General features: G+C 46.9%; 1 protein-coding gene across 1 annotated transcript in view; it reads right to left on the reverse strand.

Annotated features, from left to right (window-relative positions):
• LOC131283541 (BMP-binding endothelial regulator protein) overlaps positions 1–17169 on the reverse strand; it is a 70932-nt gene that overhangs the window by 13671 nt on the left and 40092 nt on the right. The window contains exons 4-5 of the mRNA XM_058312778.1: positions 7639–7738; positions 7343–7519 (exon numbers count right to left, since the gene is read on the reverse strand). Coding sequence (XP_058168761.1) covers positions 7343–7519; positions 7639–7738 — 277 coding nt within the window. The remainder of the gene's footprint in view (positions 1–7342; positions 7520–7638; positions 7739–17169) is intronic.

Genomic DNA, 17169 nt, shown 5'->3' on the forward strand with positions numbered 1-17169 from the left:
AAACATTCAAGCCGATGCCGGTAGAAAGAGTGGAAACCCGATTTTCGGAACGAAAGAACGCACCCGGCGAGGTCGGCGAGGAATTATTTATTGGTTGTTTGTTTTCGACTGACCCTTCATCCTTCGGTCCCTTTGGTCCTCATCCTTTGGCCTTCTCCCTGCTTCCTAATGATGGTCCTACCGTGCGTGATAGTTCCGTAAATTATGCCATCAAGAATGCACGTAAAAAAGCTTCAGCAAACCCGTAAGAAAAGGCACACGTTCGTCCGGGTGTACCACTCCGCGGGCGCAACTCAATTTCCTTGCGAAATTTCCAAAAGAGACCGAGGTCCTGCGGGGAGGGGGGAGGGGGGAAGCGGCTGTAGTCCAAAATCGAGATGGATCTCTTCATATTTTAATTCTTCCCATCCCAGCCGCCTTCCCTAAGCCCAAGAAGTTCACGGTTCCCTGTGATTACCTCGGACCACAATCGAGTCCCCCCCCCCCACCGTTCGGAACGACTCCACAGGCCGGGGCCAATCTTTTCCCAGGACCGCCCAGGATGACTGTCAGATGAGACTCCCTGGTTTCCCATCCACCCCACGGCACATAATCATGCCCTGATTTGCCGCACGACGCCACTTATTATGTGGTGTGTTTATTTGCCTTTCGGTACGCCCGTTCGGTTCCGCTAGCCGTTTGCCCGATCCTTCGTCTGCTTCGTCGGCGGTTCCGCCGGGTCTCGCTTTGCATTAATCAGATCCTTATTTTGTTCGCCACCGCGGGGTCCGTTTGTTGCCGGCTTCTCGTGCTCTTTGTTCCACTTGTTATTTTCCACTTCCCTCCGATTTCGGATGCCACAGCAATCAGCGGCAAATCATCCGCATCATCCTCATCAGCCGTGGTTTTCGTAAATCGGCCCTGAATCGCGGCCACCGACGGGACGAACGGTTGTTATGATCCAATTATGTACGGTGAGTTTATTTCAATTAAAATCACGAGCCGCGCACTCGCAGCCGCGCGGTGATAAGCGAAACGAATTGAGCAATCAAACACAACAGCGTGGCCAATCGCAACAAAATATGCTAGAAAAAAAAACTACACCCCAAACGGCATTAGGTAATAGTTAGCGTTTACAATCCCCAATTTATATCCTCACCCACCAACAGCAAAGTAACAAAAAAAAGGATAAAATAAATATTTCCATACTCGTCGCCGGTGTTTATGACCCGGGAACGGCATTCCTGATTTCTGCGAGTCTTTTTTTTCTTTTTTGGCTTCTCTCGAACTCGAAGAAATCTTGCCTCTTCGTTCGCATAAATTAGCGGGCGGAATTCCACCGCCAAGGTCGCCCGAAACTCCCAACCCAACCCAACCGGAGACCCCGAACGTCAGCAAACGCCGCCCAAAATCGGTTGTGTTGATGTTTGTCGTTGCTTCTTTCGTTGACTTTTATTTGTTCTTTCTTTGGGTTGTTTTGTGGCTAATTTTTTAAACAGTATCTTGATAGCCATCGGAATGATCACTTCATCACCACAAGCTGTGTTGGTATTTCCCCACCCCCCTCTCTTGTTGTTGTTCTCACTCTCGTTCACTGTTTTCATCCGTCAAAATTGAATTGTTACCAGATACATCATTCCCTGCCAGAAAGAAATCATCTCACAGCAACGTGATCACGATCGCCGCAGGTTCCTGGTACTAATGGCCATTTTGTAGCCGTAGATCGGGTGATATTACCAGAATTGAATCATCGTATCGAGGATGCTTAAATATATCTATCGTTCGGTTTTCAATGAACAGACATAAAACAACCTCTTGCTCCAGTCGAGAATCATTTCTCTCCCGCATAGTTGGTAAACGGTCAGGCCTACCCGGAGTGGACTAAATGGAATCGACTGCGATACACACGACGAAGTTCTACTGCATCCCTCCCCTCACTGCGTCGACCATGATGCCACGAATCTATCAACGCGCGATCGAGTTCGATGAGAACCGATAAATCGATTAGTCTTTATAAAGCCCAAAGTGATCATCGAAATAGATGGTGGCGGGTTGGGGTTCTTGATGAAGACGCGTAAATCGGCCACCAGCGGGTCGCCCCGGTCGGGGTCGTCGCCAGCCTGGCAATGATGGGTAATGAAAAATAAAAAATCAATAAATAAATGTCAAACACCATTCCGTCCCACAAGGTGTGCCTATCGATTGGGTTGGGAAAAAACAGGCCTCTCTCTCTCGAGATGCATCTCGCTAGAATGGCGGGTGGGTTGAAAGCGAACCACTACAAAACGCTCCGCAACGTTTCGTGCTCCGGATCCGTGGTCGTAAAACCGTTGTTCGGAGGGACACCAAAGTAGCAACCAATTCGTATATTAATGTGCTTGTTAATTATAGATTAGACCCATAATTAAGATCTCGCCGGGGAGATAAAAATCAATTCCACGGAAATGCCGACCGGGGTTGATACGAACAGGAGAACCAGAGGCCGGAATGTGTGTTCCCTTTCAGGAACCCGTTCATAGATCGCAGGCTTGGGTGCAGCGGCCGCAAAATCTACATCACTTTATTAGGGCATCCCTTCGAAAGATGCCGTCCGAAGCTAACGCCAGAGGACCCGCTGTTTTGTGATCGGCGGCTGGAATGCAAGCTACAACACAATCCAGCTCACTCGGAATGTCCGGTATGGTATGGGCTAATCATATTCGATCTTGCCTGACAGCTTAACCCGGGTAAAAATCAGACAGCAGAAAGGAGAACACAAGCAAACCCCCGGGAAGCTTGCGACGAACTACAAGGAGGAATCTCTTTCGGGCCTCCTTCTTAGGCGAAAACAAAAACAAGACGAACGAAGGAAACACAAAATCAGTAAATCTTCTAGTGTCGAAGATCGGCCGTAAAACATCGGCGATACAATCAAATGAAAATTAATGATTAAACAAAACATAGAACACACCCCGAACTCGGCGGGGCGACGAAAAGGAGCGGCCCATCGGTACCGGTTCTTCGGTTCCTCCGGCCCATGGGATGGAGCGCCGCCGTTCGCTAATAGATAGCCTCAAAAACCCGCCAGTGTCTGCGCGTTGTACGCAGCCGTGTGCCACATGACAAATTGGGTCTCGGGTCTTGGTCACCGTGAACTTCGTGGACGTCGCGGGCGAACCCCGCGAGTTAGCGATTATAAATTGTGAGCAAGCGCGTTGAGGAATGTGATTCTCGTATCTTAATTTGTGTCCGCGGACATGGATCCGGGCAGGAGGGTGGAATAGTTCGGAATTGATGTTTCAATTTGGGGGGATGGACAATTCTGGTCTTGACCTTGTCCCCGGCGTTGGTGGGGAGCCAGAGTTTCACTCGGAAGTGTATCAATTTAGGGACAGTATTTTGGTCCTTTACCTTGACATCTTCGCGGAGGACTATTATCAGCTTGACACATGTTATATCAACCTCTTCAGATCATCTTCTGTGAAACCAAAGGATTTGAAAAGGTAGATACAATGAATATACGCTAGTACATCATCAAGCTCAAAACAAATATCAAATAATGTACTTAACGTTATAGAAGAGTCCTCTAAGTGCATCAGAATTACGAACCGCTTAAGAAAGCACCTCGATTTAGCACCAAAAATGGTCGCACGGGTGAAAGTATATTGTGGGATCACTTAAGACAAGCTTTACCCTGGAGACACACAAGTGAAAGAATGTGGTCCCCCAACGCCACCATCTCCAACCCGCAGGGTGAGGCTAAGAGAGATAGTTATCGTCGTGCCGTCCGCCAACCACTGTCTCCCGTGGGGTGGGAGGGGAACGCAGCAATAGGAAATATTTTATCGCAAAAGATATTTCTTATGTAAATACGACATTTTTATAGCGCGATCTCAAAGGCAACGAGCGCTATCGTAAATTTTACCATCTTATTACTCGCGAACCACCAACCTAATACATCCAACACTCCGGAGGGCAACCGGTGGGATGGGTACCGGGAAGACCGGGAAGGGGGAGGTTAATGGTTTTGATGGCCACACCGAGTATTAAACCACTGAGTGTATGGTGTTTTTTTTTTCCTCCACCTGGATGTATCCAACGCGGTCCGGAGACACCACCAATCTCGACGGTGCTCGATGAAGCCGACTCAATTGGCGATTTGGCGAGCGGCGAGTGTGATAAAATATTTACAGCCCAGCTCACCCGCCAAAGGTGTGATCTCTTATGTCTCCCTCTCGCTCCCTCCCGGCTCCGCTATCTACCACCCTCCGGGGCTTCGTTTATGGTGGATGGTTGTTTTGACAAGCTTCACACAACGTGGACGTGGCGCACCGATACAGGATCTACTATAAATCGCACATCCTTCGCCCATCACAATGCTCCGGTGATGAAGATCCGCAATCATTATGCACGACAAAGAAACGGCTCTGCAATGATCACCATTGGCTTGAAGAGAGGGCGGGCAAACGAAAAAAAAAAACAAAACAACAACCCCCATCCTAGCAGGAGTCCACTTTGGTACCAAGGTGTTGATTGAATTTATCACAAATTGATTCCATCGATCGATTGACGTGCTGAACACGGCCGGATAAAATATATTCCTATCATCGAACTCTACACCACAGCCGGGCCACTACAGACACTCGCAAGCACCGGGCGGCATTAGCATAGTAAATGTGTTTAATTACTCCTTCGAACAAGTGTCCTCCGAGGCCGGGGAGAGCCCGTTGAATAATCATCTAGTTCCCGCCTGCTGGGAAAGAAAAATAAACGTACACTCACCTCACGGAACTACTCAGCATCTACCCTCCCAGCGTGTAAAGTACGTTTTTTTAAAAGTATTTTAATTTATAGACAACCGCGTAATGGTCACTCTTCAACGGAGCAATAAATTACTGCATTATACAGGTGCCAAGGCTTTGCATTGCGATCTTATCGGCAAAAACAAAACCCGGGCGATATACGGGCTCCTCAGGACACGCGGTACCGACGAACGTCAGCGCGTTTGAAGCCCTCGAGCGTGTACAAGCGTTTTGTGTATAAGATGGTTTGTAATTTATTCAATTTCCGAACAAAACTGCAATCAATTTAAGCGGGACAAAAGATCGTACAAGTGGCTTAGATGAGAGTCTAATCGATCGCTTCTCTAGATCGTTTATTTCCATGCAGCGATGAGTGGAAGCGATTGATCAATCGTTGTAGTTCATGTTAGCGACAGGCGACCTTTAGATAAGGAGTTGAATATCCATTTGTATATTTTTTTTTATTCAATACTCTGATGATTCTGATGAATACTTGGCCACAACAGTTATTTTGGGAAACGTCACAACAACCCACTCAATCTACCTCTTTCTTTTCCACTTGTATAAGGCAATAATGTGGTTCATTTTACCCTCAACATTCTTGTTGATTTTAATTGACTTACAAAACATTATAAATGAAAAAGAATTTTATCCTACACGAGGCGTAGTACGAGACTATTCTTTTAGCTGTTTCAAAATAGTCGCCAACATTCCAACCCATTGCTAGCAATAAACACAGCTTCTTCCGAGCCGATAAGCCCCACAATCAAAGCGCTCGACTGGTTTGGAATGTGAAGAGTGAAAAATGAAAAAAAAAAACAGCTGATGACGCTAATCGGCCTCCTATCCATTAGGCACGCAGGCACGGCCCACACGTGCAGACATTAACGAGTCGCTCGAAGATCCGCGAGTCGCAACGCGGATGAACGATTCCGGACTAGGGGCCTTCAAACGTCCATTCGCGATGATGTGCCGTCGATTCGCCTGTCGACGGTCCTTGCCAAGGGAACTCTTCAGTCGCTGATGTTTGTTTGAAAACAATGGTTGTTGCTTTCGCACGAGGATGGGAGGGAAGGGGGGGGGGGGATGGCGCTGTTGCCTCGGGGTGGGTTAGCAACGGCGGGACCACCCAGCACGCAGTAAATCAAAAAATTATCAACATAAAAACATATGTGTATTGATGAGATACCGCGCCATCCCAAAACATCGCGTTCGCCGGCGCTCTCGCCTATCCCGATCCTCAATCAGGAGTTCCGACTCATCCGTAGGTAGGTGTGGTGGGTGCCTCGGCGACGACGACGAGGGCATCAGTATTTTAGCCAAGATAGATCTGGAGTGATGTCGCCCTACTTTGAATATTGATGTTCCCTCCTGATGGAGCGCTTGGAAACATTTTCTCCTGCCGGTCGTCAACAAAATCTCACTCCAGAGTTGAGCTGAAGTCTGAGGTCTCGCGGCTAGGAAGCCAAGAACTTCTGTTCTAGCTTTTCAACGCATTCTTTCCCAAGGAAAGGTCGTAAAAGTGGCCCGTTTAAGCCATGCCATCGGCATCATCGGAACCGGTGACCCGAGGGACATCAATCATCTAATGCGTGCGGACGCTTCCCATCTGGAAGCGCTCCTGGTAGAGACCATCGGCGGTACGAAAATAGTGTAAACCTAAAGGAAGGAAAGAAACAGTTTTGTCCCCGGGTCGTAACCACCCATCACAACCTGTGGCTGATTACGAAGATTGGTTCATAAATCATCGACCGGTGACCGGCGATGGAACCGCAGCAGGTAAAGCCAGGTGGAGTAGTACGGCATTCCATTCCTTGCCTATCGACAGGTCTTGCTCATGCCAGCGAACCCTGGCGGAGCGAGTGAAACGTATTTGGGCTGGATTACGCGTCGTTGGCTCTGAAGAGTAAGCTAGGACTTCGTGATGCGTGGGTTCCGCTTAAGATAGATTCAATCGAAATCATATTAATATGCTCTCGTCAGCGTCCGCCGTGGCGATGAAATGTTTCCGTAGCGGGACAGATCGGCAATAACCAAAAGCAAGCGCCACCTCTAGAGCTTCGTCGCCGGCCATCTGGCAAAGACGTTGAAGCTGTACGCTTCCCACGGTTAACCCCAACGGTGCGGTCAGCGTGTGGCCCCTCGGACGCACGTTCGTGAGAGGGGTGAAAGGCGCTAAGAACATTCCGAACGATTCTTCAGCGTTCCTTCCTTCCCTTCAATCGATTGGCTTCGATTTTCCAACAGGGACGTTCCGGTGGTGGCGCTTATTAGCGTGCTCAACCACTCGCAGCTGGATTCATCGTTTAGATACTTCCCTCCGATGTTCCATCCGACCTTCCGGGAACTAATACGATTATAATGGATCGCGCGCCGGGTTATTACCTCCGTGCGGACGATGGTTTATTACTAATCTCTGTGAGTGAGTCTGTTTGTTCGTCTGCTCTAATCTCGGACCACCCAGGGAAAGTGACCGTTCTCCCCGGTATGGTTGCTTTTTTCCCGCACGTTTTCAACCCGGTGACCTTGAGTGTAGACAAACGATGGCTGACTCTGAAGGAGGAAACCGATTGCACACTTACCGAGACACGTGGGGCAGCACTGGCCTTTCCGTGGCGGGATCGGGTCCGAGCACGGCGCGTAGCACTTCATCTCCGAGCGCGTGACGACACCGGAAACGCACTTGTAGTGCATGCAGGGATCTTCCGGGTCGGTCCACTCGGTGCCGCTGTCGATCAGCCGGCCGTCGTATAAACATCCTGTGCGAAATGTGAGTGTGAAATTAGACTGCGGACCGAAAACTCTCGTCCCGTTTGGCAACCAGTCTCCGCCCCGAGGGGGAGATGGGGAGACTGGAGGGGGAAACATTGTTACTCACCGATACACTTGTCGCAACATTCGTCCGGACCTTTCTTTTTGTAGAAGTAGCAGTCGTCCACAGCGGGACAGCTTTCCTGTTCACACTCCACGAAACCGTTCTGGAAGTAGAAAAAGGTAGAGAGAAACAGGTTGTTTAAAAATGGTATAAACACCGATGTGTGATATTTCTACGCTTCCAATGTCAGTCAAACATTCGGTTCGGATTCGTAGGTATTATTTTTAAACATTTGAATCTATTGCTACCAACGAAACAGCTTAGACTTCGCCATCATTCTATTTAACATTACACATTTGCTTGCAGCAAGCAAAGTGATTAAAGAAATGTTATCGTTGTCTTCAACACGAACAAAACCTTGCTCAAACACATTTTGCCCTACATTCAAATCGAAATCCAAAGTCAGTGGTGCCAACAATTATGCCATAAATCTTCTTCCACAGTAAACCACGGGAGCGGAACACACATTCGACAGCGTAAACCCGATTCTCGCCGTTCCGATATCCTTGCCTTTTCTTAAAGCTCGTTTTATTACTGGCGACAGTTTGGAGTAATAAAATGCTCTATCCAACGATGCATTCCAGATCGTGTGGAGTTTACCGCAGTTGAAATGCGCAAACTGCCATGCCAGAATCATACCTCAAGAATTACAGCCGGAAGTCGATGCACCATGTGGAACGGGAACTACTCGAGCCCGAAAGTAATGCCCTACAACATGAAGAGACATGTTGGCATTCTTTCAAACCCGCAGGGCAGCCATGGGACTGTGTTCTTTCTTGTAATTGTTGTAGTACACTGTTTGATTTTTGTACGACTTTAAATGAAGGGTTTTACGTTTGGCTACCAACTCTAGTTTAATACGTGTAACGATTGTTGTGTGTTTTTTTTGTAAATGTTTCGACCTTGTCAAGATTTACACAATCGATTTAATGTTTTGAACCGATGCACAAACTTTACCCATCAAAGAGATCGTTCGTGTTGAAACTTGTCTTTCATCCTTCGCAGTCTCTCGAACAACTTCAACATTTGCAAAACTACCCCACGCTCGTCGGGAGTCATTCGAGTCGAAAACTACTTTGGGAATAACAAAACCAAAAACTTTGAGCCGTCTTCGTGAAGCCCCCCGGTGGGGAGGGGAAATATTCCAACCATCCCTTGGTCTCGATTGTTTCCATCACGATGGGTTTTGACTGTGAATACTTGATTGAATTTGGCGCTTTTACGATTATTTTATGGTTCACCAGCCCATTTAGTGCCGGGAGTGTCATCGGGGCGGACATTACACAGCCCATTGCCACACGCCAACGAGCATTGCGCTGGTAGGATTTGTTTCGAAGGACATTCCGGGAATCTGCCTAATAAAACTAAACCATGTCCACGATGCTATTCCGTTGAAATATTGATGATTGTTCGCGACACGCTCAACCGGCACGGAATCGTAACTAGCTTCGCTCTAGTAGATTGGTTTTCGAAAACGTAGTTTTTTTAGGTTTTCCATTGGGATCACCCACAAAAAATTTAAAAAGAAATCACGTGCAACATTCCTGGACAGTCATTAAAAACCTATTCAAAAAAAAAGTAAACCACCAAAGCTTAGAAGGTTAATTTCAATTTCAGTCTCCCGGTTGGTTGAACAAACGAAAATGAAATAAAATTTGCACACTTTTTCCACCAGCCACAAGGGTCATTGTGTATTCCGCACGCAGATTAGGACTTTACTGCCACGGACTAGCCTCGGCTGGCCCTCCGGCCTTTGACGGCTAAATGACAGCGTTTTGAACGAACGGGAGCGGAGAAAAGGTCAGAAGCAAAGAAGCGTATTAGAATATTTTCACGCTCGACGAACTCGGTGAGGCGTTCCGGAGCGAGGTCATTCGCAGGCCGGCATACCCGAAAGGGTTTGACGAGATTTTATTCGATTCCGTGTTTCCCCGTTTGGCAGACACACACACACACACATCCTCCCCTTAGGCAAGGGGACTTGGGCGTCTCACAACGACAGACATTCCTGCACGAGCGAGATCTTTAAATTTCCCCCCGTTTTGCGCCGTGCTCCTTTACGCCTATCACACGCGCTTCCTGGTCCCGGTGGTCGAGGTCCGGCCGTCCTTCGTGACGCGCCCGATTTTGCACGAACTGTGTTTTAATGCTCTTCCCTCCGCGCCTAAGGTTAGGCTGTTGGTGATAATAATGGGACCATCATTAAAGCTGCAGCGAAATCGCGCGTCTCGAAGAAAGCAAGGCTTATCCATCCATTGTTCGCAATTATTCCGCCGCTGACCGCACGCCGCCGTCGCCGTCGCGTTCGCAATGTCGGAAGTCCACGTCGCCTATCGTCCGACCCGCATTCGCGCTTTCCGCCTTTTGCCGCCACTGATAAGCCACGCCGGTCGGATCCGGTTCGGGATCTAAACTTGACCGTCGTTAGTTAAAATAGCGCAGCATAAATATAAGGCAATTGTTTTACTCCACCCGCCCGTCCCCCTGCCCTTTTTGGGGGTGGTTTCCGTGTGGTGGAGTGGCCGGGGCACGTGTATGTAGCATGTGGCGCCATTTTTACTGGCTGCGATGGTGGGGTTTGCGTGGTATGTTTGTGTGCGTTATCAGGCCTTGGCAAGCGGACGGTTCTTATTCATGGTCGGTCAAGAACGAACGATGGGACAATTTTGATCCAATGGATGAGATAAATATGAAAATATTCCAATAGGATTCACCGACAATTGTACGCTAGGCATTGCTGGGCAGTTCTTTAACGTTTGTGATTAAACATTTTGTAAATCTTTCTTTGTTTGACAAAGCTAGTGTCATAAGCACAATAACTTATTACTAATGTTGTGCCTGATGAATATTTTGGCGAGATTAATTCATATGAATCATTCAAAGGATTCATGAATCTTTGGGGATACGAATCTTCAAAGCTTAATTAATCTACATGAATCTTTCATGGATCTTTCACGAATCTCCATTATTGTTTCATTGGCTTGTATCATGCGACCAAGAAAAAAAGGGGTTCCTCTTCCCATGCTTTGTTCTTAAGTTTCCATCTTGTTGATTCATCTTTGGGATTCATGAGTCTCTCAAACACAAATAATCATTCAGATTCATAAATCTGAATCTGAATTACACAAGTCTATTTATTACTAGTCGGTTTTATAAAACAATATCTAAATTGGATTTCAACTAATCACCACCTTCCTTCGTAGTTATCATGTTATTTATAGCCACCCCGTTATGATTACTTTGCGAATAGCTACGGACGGTTTTAATTGTGATCGCCGAGTGCGACGTGGACTCTCCTTGAGATTGACTTTTGCAAAGTATTACATTGACTAGCAATCGTTAACGGTTTCGCGCGAATTGAAATCTAAAATCGCAAGGTACCCAACATTCCCACCGCAGGAGAGGTTGAGGATGCTGATGAAACATAGGGAGGAGGGGGGGAGACCCATTACCGGTCACCAAGCCGGCAGACTAGCGCCAAAGCGGGTGCCTATTAAGCCGTCACTTTAAGTTGCGTTTTATCGTGCACATGTATACCATCGCCTTGGTCGTCATCATCATCATCATCAACAGCAACATTGCCATCGTCAACAGTTCCGTACGCCTGCGATCATCGGCACTATCAATAACATCAATAACATCATCATTATCATTATCGCCAGCACCGGTCACCACCTCCCACCGGCCCATGCACCTCCCCCTCCCACCCGCGGCTCGATATGTATCGCGCTATTAATAACATTATCATCGTTCGAGCGCATCGCCATCGCGGAGAGGATCGGCGGCGCTGGACGGTTTGGTGAGTTCGTCGTCGCTACCGTCACCATAGTCACCGAGGGCCGCGCTAGGTGACAGGCGACAGGCAGACCGACCCACTCCACCAGCACACTCCCGCCGGGGGAAGTTGGATGCCGGTTTTGTGATCCGACGCGGTGCTACCGTGCGAATCTAATCGCGTCGTCGCCGTCGCGGAAACTGTACATTAGCGTCATGCCGATGCAGATCATATATCCGAGCCGCGAGTGGCAACTGCCCCAAACCCAGTCCCCTTCTTCGCCCTGTCGCCGCCATCTCTTCCTTCTGATGCCTGAAATAGATTGCTATCTTTACCATCTCATTACTACGGTGGTGTCGAATGCGACGATCATTACAACAAACATAGAAAAAAACCAAGCGGAATGGATATTAATAAAAGAAAAAGAAACAATAAAACTGGCATTTGCCAGTCATCGAGAGAAAAAAAAACCATCCAATGAAACAGAACGAGAGGGTTGGATAAATAATACAGCTACACTTCCAAGTGCCTTCCGAGAGGAAAGCACAATTGTTTTTTTCTGTGATCACTTCACACTACACACACCCTCGCATCAATTAGGTGGTGGGGCTTTTAAATGGTTTGCCGGTTGGCGCCAGCGTGTGAAATAGGAAAAAAAACAATACAAGTCAACTAATCAACAGTGCTAGTGAAGGAACGTACGTGCCAATAATGCATCCGTCCGCGGACAAAATCGGGAGCGCAAATGGTGGGTTTAGAAACGAATGTTCATAATCAACAGTGGTTTAGGCCTAAAGTGTTGCTTATTGTGATTTTTACACAATATTAAAGAAGCCATCGTGAGGTTTTCGAAATGTAGAAATTAAATGTTAGTAGAAATATAATTATCGCATCCAAACAACAAATGATAGTCAACATGCCACTGTTAAAAGTAGTTCATTAAAATTCAAACCGCGCTTTGTTCTTCCAACATCGATGCCTGTTGCATTTTCTGTGATGCACTTTGCTGCTGTAGCAAACACACACGCACGCACGTAGTCATTCCATCAGCATGCTCGTGATTGACATCTGTGGAATTAAATATGTTAATTGATCGCACGTTCCTCGCTTCGGAACCCAGACCCAAACAGTACCATCAAAGGCAGCCTTCCTTTCCATTCGGACGGTAACAGCTAATGGCTTCAAACAGTTACGAACGAGTGCGGTCGATACCGGGAAAAAAGCAGCTTCCCCGGGGGCGGTGAAAATACCCTGATGCGCTGGGTGGTGTTGTGGTGTAGCTGCTAACGAAACAAATTAAAAACTGCACTCACGTAACCCATCCGTGGCAGTAAAATGCAACACTGTGTTCCTTATTGCATCGTTTTGGCGCCACGGGTTGAGCATTTAAAAAAAAGTTATTACATTTATGAAGTGAGCTGATTGGGGAAAACTTCATTGATATTGCTAAAGATGTTAAAAGAATGACCAATTGATTTTGAAAAACTAATACTCAGATATTAAACGTGGAATATATTAAGGCAGCCATTGAATTTAAATTTTGCATTAAATTCTCTACTGTTCTCCCTGAAAAGCTTCAACGATGCGGAGCATACGTATTTTAGGCACCTGATAGACCGTTTTCTGAAATGCAATTTGTTTCAATTTTCCTTGCAGTGACCATTTAAGGAACAATTCGAGTTCCCATAAAAAAAGGAAAAATTCAACCCACCCTAACATTAGGAGTGATCCCGAACAATTCTAGCAAGCAGCGATAAATACCCTTAATGTTATCGTAAATATAAAACGGACGAATGAAAAAACAAGCAGTATGCTGAAACATTTCCTCCAGGAGATCAAAGCGATACAGGCGGAATGAAAAGCCATTAGCTCTGGGATTCCGGGTGTAGGTAAAAGCTTTTATGTTTTGGTCTCCCGAGTGCAGAACGCACTGGCGGGCGCTTCCGGTTAAATCGCAAAGGACCTCCATGGCATTGCACTTAACAGACTCCTCTCGAGGGCAGCAGCAGAAGTGTGCCAAACTTCTCGGTATCGACCAAGAAAAGAAGTAGAAAAATAAGCTCTACTTCCGCAGCTGGAAGCCCCAATGCGCTGCGACCGGAGCGATGAAGAGTTATTTATGTTCTGTAAAATGGATTTAAATTTTGCTGGAAAAACGGGAAACTTTTGGCCTTCGTATCGGAGCCTTCTGGTCGGCAACAGAAACTCGGCTGGAGTTTGAAAGGCTGGACCGCAATAACGAGCGGATGGACTTTCCCGCTGTGAGGGGGAAAACACTTTCCCGGACACCATTTGGTACTTTAGCTGGACGCATGCTGCAAGCCAGCGCTAAAACCTCGAAAACCTCATCTTCACACTGCTGCCACCGATTGGTCCGAAGAAGAAAAGAACGACAGTGGTAAGGAGTGCATCGACGCAGCAACTTCGGATTCGATGTTCCTATTCTGTCCAAGTGATCGTTTCGCTCGGCTGAACGTTGACCCCAAAATGAACGTATAATATAGATGAAGTGTTCCGAGGGAATGCAAAACTTCGTCCTGCCTGTCAATGGCTCACACGCAATGACCCAAAACCTACGATTTATCCATTGTATTGCACATATTTCTCGTGGCTTCCCATTCACACAACATTGAGAGATCATTCCCCCGGCACATTTGAATCCTCCAAGGCGAATGGGTAAGATGACACCATGTAGATATAAAGCCGGGACAACTTTATCCTCCTGGCAGCATAATGCACGGAACCGTTTCTTAAAATCAACCATGCGCCTCCATCTGGGAAGGAAAAAACGGCACCGATAGAGGGCGCTACGTCCCACGGTACTTTATCGGGAAAAGTTTATTTAGAAGCAGTCGGTTTGAATGTTGTGATGTTAGATTTAGCAGATTTGTTTCGTTTGGACAAACTGTTAGCATGTTTTCTAAGCACATCTTTACCCGAGATACATTGTTTGTATGAAGTTTTCCTCGTCTGAACAGGGTAAAAGTTTGTCAAAACAAACCAGATATCAAATTGGTTGACTCCAAAACATTTAATCAATGAAAACCACACTGGTAATAATATAAAAAAAAAACAAAAGAAAACTGGACTGTTTTTGGTGCGAATCGAAACAATGAAATTAAAATATTAAATTGGAGCTCACAAATTGTATATATTGACACTGAAAGATAATATCTTACTGTATATAACACTAAAGGATAGAGTTAGCATGTGCACGTAGAAATATTGAATAGATCTGCTTTCAAAGTAGGTTCCTAGGAATAAATAAGAATTGAACTAAAAGTCGCTCCCACTTCCGTAATTCACTAACGGCACGGGTAACAACTTCGATTGCATCCATCTGCATACACCCACCATCACTGGTGCATGGCAGTGCGGTGGTAGCAGAAGCCGTCAGCTTTGAGCAACGCTGTCACCGATCCGTGCAAGGTTGGCGGCAGCTCAATCCGACCGCTGCCTCGAGTGCCCTGCGTCCAGACGTCTAGTCTGTCTAGGAGGTGTCTGTCCCGCTCTCGGCTCGCAGGTTCGTCCCTGTCCAGATCTCCCACCACCACCACCACCACCACCACCACCACGAGAGCCCCCGCACACGGCCGGACGCAATCAAGCCCAACGATTACTCGGGCTAAATGTCAGGTCAAGCGAGCTGCGCGCCGCTATTTCTCCGGTGGACAATTTAATTACGGTAGCGGTAAAGGCAGCGAATGAGCGAGAGAAAGAGGGACAAATGTATGGAGACAAAAATACTAAACCGATCACACCCTCGGGGCTTTCCAATCCCTCGCCCATCGGAACGGAATGGCGACTAAATTGCAGGTGGTGCCAATGATGGGCCACTAAAGTGTCTCGTAATTTAATACACGGTGCCGGCGTGAATCCATTCCCTTGCCTCCCCCACCGACTGATTCCCTAGCGGTCACCGTTTAATAATAGGATCGATCAATTTGTTGGCGTCGGTGTTGTTAAGGTTGGTAGAATCTACTCCCCAAGCTTCCAGGACTGTTTGATTTGTGCCAAATGCATAATTCTTAAAATAAAAAGCCAAACGATCATGGAGTGCTTTCTCCCCTTCCATCTGAATCTCTAACGGGGTAGCATATGCACAGAATAAACGAATGCTAATCCACACCCTCCAGGGTAAGTAATCAGCAATGGAGCTCAAGGAAAAGCTGAAGCTTTTCCCTGCCGGAGGATGCGGCACACTGGAACGAAAAGGAAAGTTCCCAACTGGCTAATCTTCATCGTCTGTCAGTCTTCGCGTCTAGATCTGCAGTCAGCTGTGTGAAGTGGAAGCGGATGCTGAAGGCCACGCTGGATCCGGATCTTGAAGCCCGGCACCGTTCCACCGGCTCTTGTCGTGTCTTTGCGGTACTAGGAAACTTGCCCTTGCTAAGATTTGTGTGAGTGTGTGTGTCTGGTTTTTTAAACTATCTCTTTCCCATTCATATGAGGATTTGTTTTCGTTGTTACTCTCTTTTGCGGTATTTTCTGCTCTTTTTTCCTCCTCCTGCAGTGTGGTGTGGCTCTTTCTTACGAGGCTAGTCTTCAAAACACAGCCTCGTCAGGCCGACCAGAAATCATGATATGCAAATGACTTTCTACGAAATTTATTTATTTTCATACAATATTCATCAACGTCAATCATTAATCGTTGCGCCCGAGGCCAGACAGGGGTAAAGGGGGCACCGAGTAAGCTGCTGTATGAGTGTTTGTGTGTGTGCTTCAATCGCTCACCACGACGGCGTAGCTTCTTGGACCGGCGGGTTTTGTGGTAAAGCCCATGGACCGCGAATGTTTGTCGTGCACTGTCGAGATCGTAGACGGGCTCCACTAAGACGAGCAGGGGGTTTGCAAAGGGAAGATCAAAGATACGTACGGGAGCCTCGGGGTAAGATGGCCCTTGATGATGGATATGCATCACTGTGTGGAACCGTAAGAAAATGGCCCACATCGAGAGCATAGTCAACAAAGCCGCCAGCGACTAATCGTGGGCTGTAACCGGCTGACGAATGGGCTTGATTTGGTCGGATTTGGCAAAGACGAAGAGTGTTTTGGTTGGATATGCTTCACAGCCACACATTATTTTCATTTCCATGCAAACATTCTTGCAACACTAATATCTGAAGCGGGCAAACAAACATAAAAGGATATATTTATAATGGAAAATGGAAATCTATTTCGGAATCGAACGTATCTTATCGAATCTCAGCTAAAAAACCTGATAGCTTTATACGTCGAAGTACTGCGGACGTAACCATAGTCTCAAATAGTTTGATAAGCGATTTTACAAGACCATTCTGTTCGTACCGAAAGGAATGTTCCGGCGAAGGACGCGTGGTATGCAAAAATGTTACCAAAAAAAACAAATCCAAAACCACAAACAATCCACCGGCTGGAGAAGGGATAGACTCGAAACATTGGTTGACCCACATTCGCGAGTCCACCACGTAGTGGTGCGAGCATATATATATTTTCACGATGGTTTCACCCGTCCGATAAACCGCAGGAAAGCTTTATGCTAAAAAAAGAGATACGGAGCACGACTGGACAACATGACAACTAAAAAAAAAACAACGGTTTAAAAGTGAATACCCCCGAACTCTCAGGAATGCAGTTCGAACCCGTAAGGTGCTGCTGAGAAATGTAGTGACTTCGCTTGTGCCGATAAGTTGGTAACTTTAAAAACAAACAAGAAATACACACCGTGCAGCAATCTCCAATCTCTTTTCACGTCGGTGCGGTAGGAAAAGGTTACAGAA

The sequence above is a fragment of the Anopheles ziemanni genome, chromosome 2 (genome assembly GCF_943734765.1).
Source record: "Anopheles ziemanni chromosome 2, idAnoZiCoDA_A2_x.2, whole genome shotgun sequence".
Lineage (NCBI taxonomy): Eukaryota > Metazoa > Arthropoda > Insecta > Diptera > Culicidae > Anopheles > Anopheles ziemanni.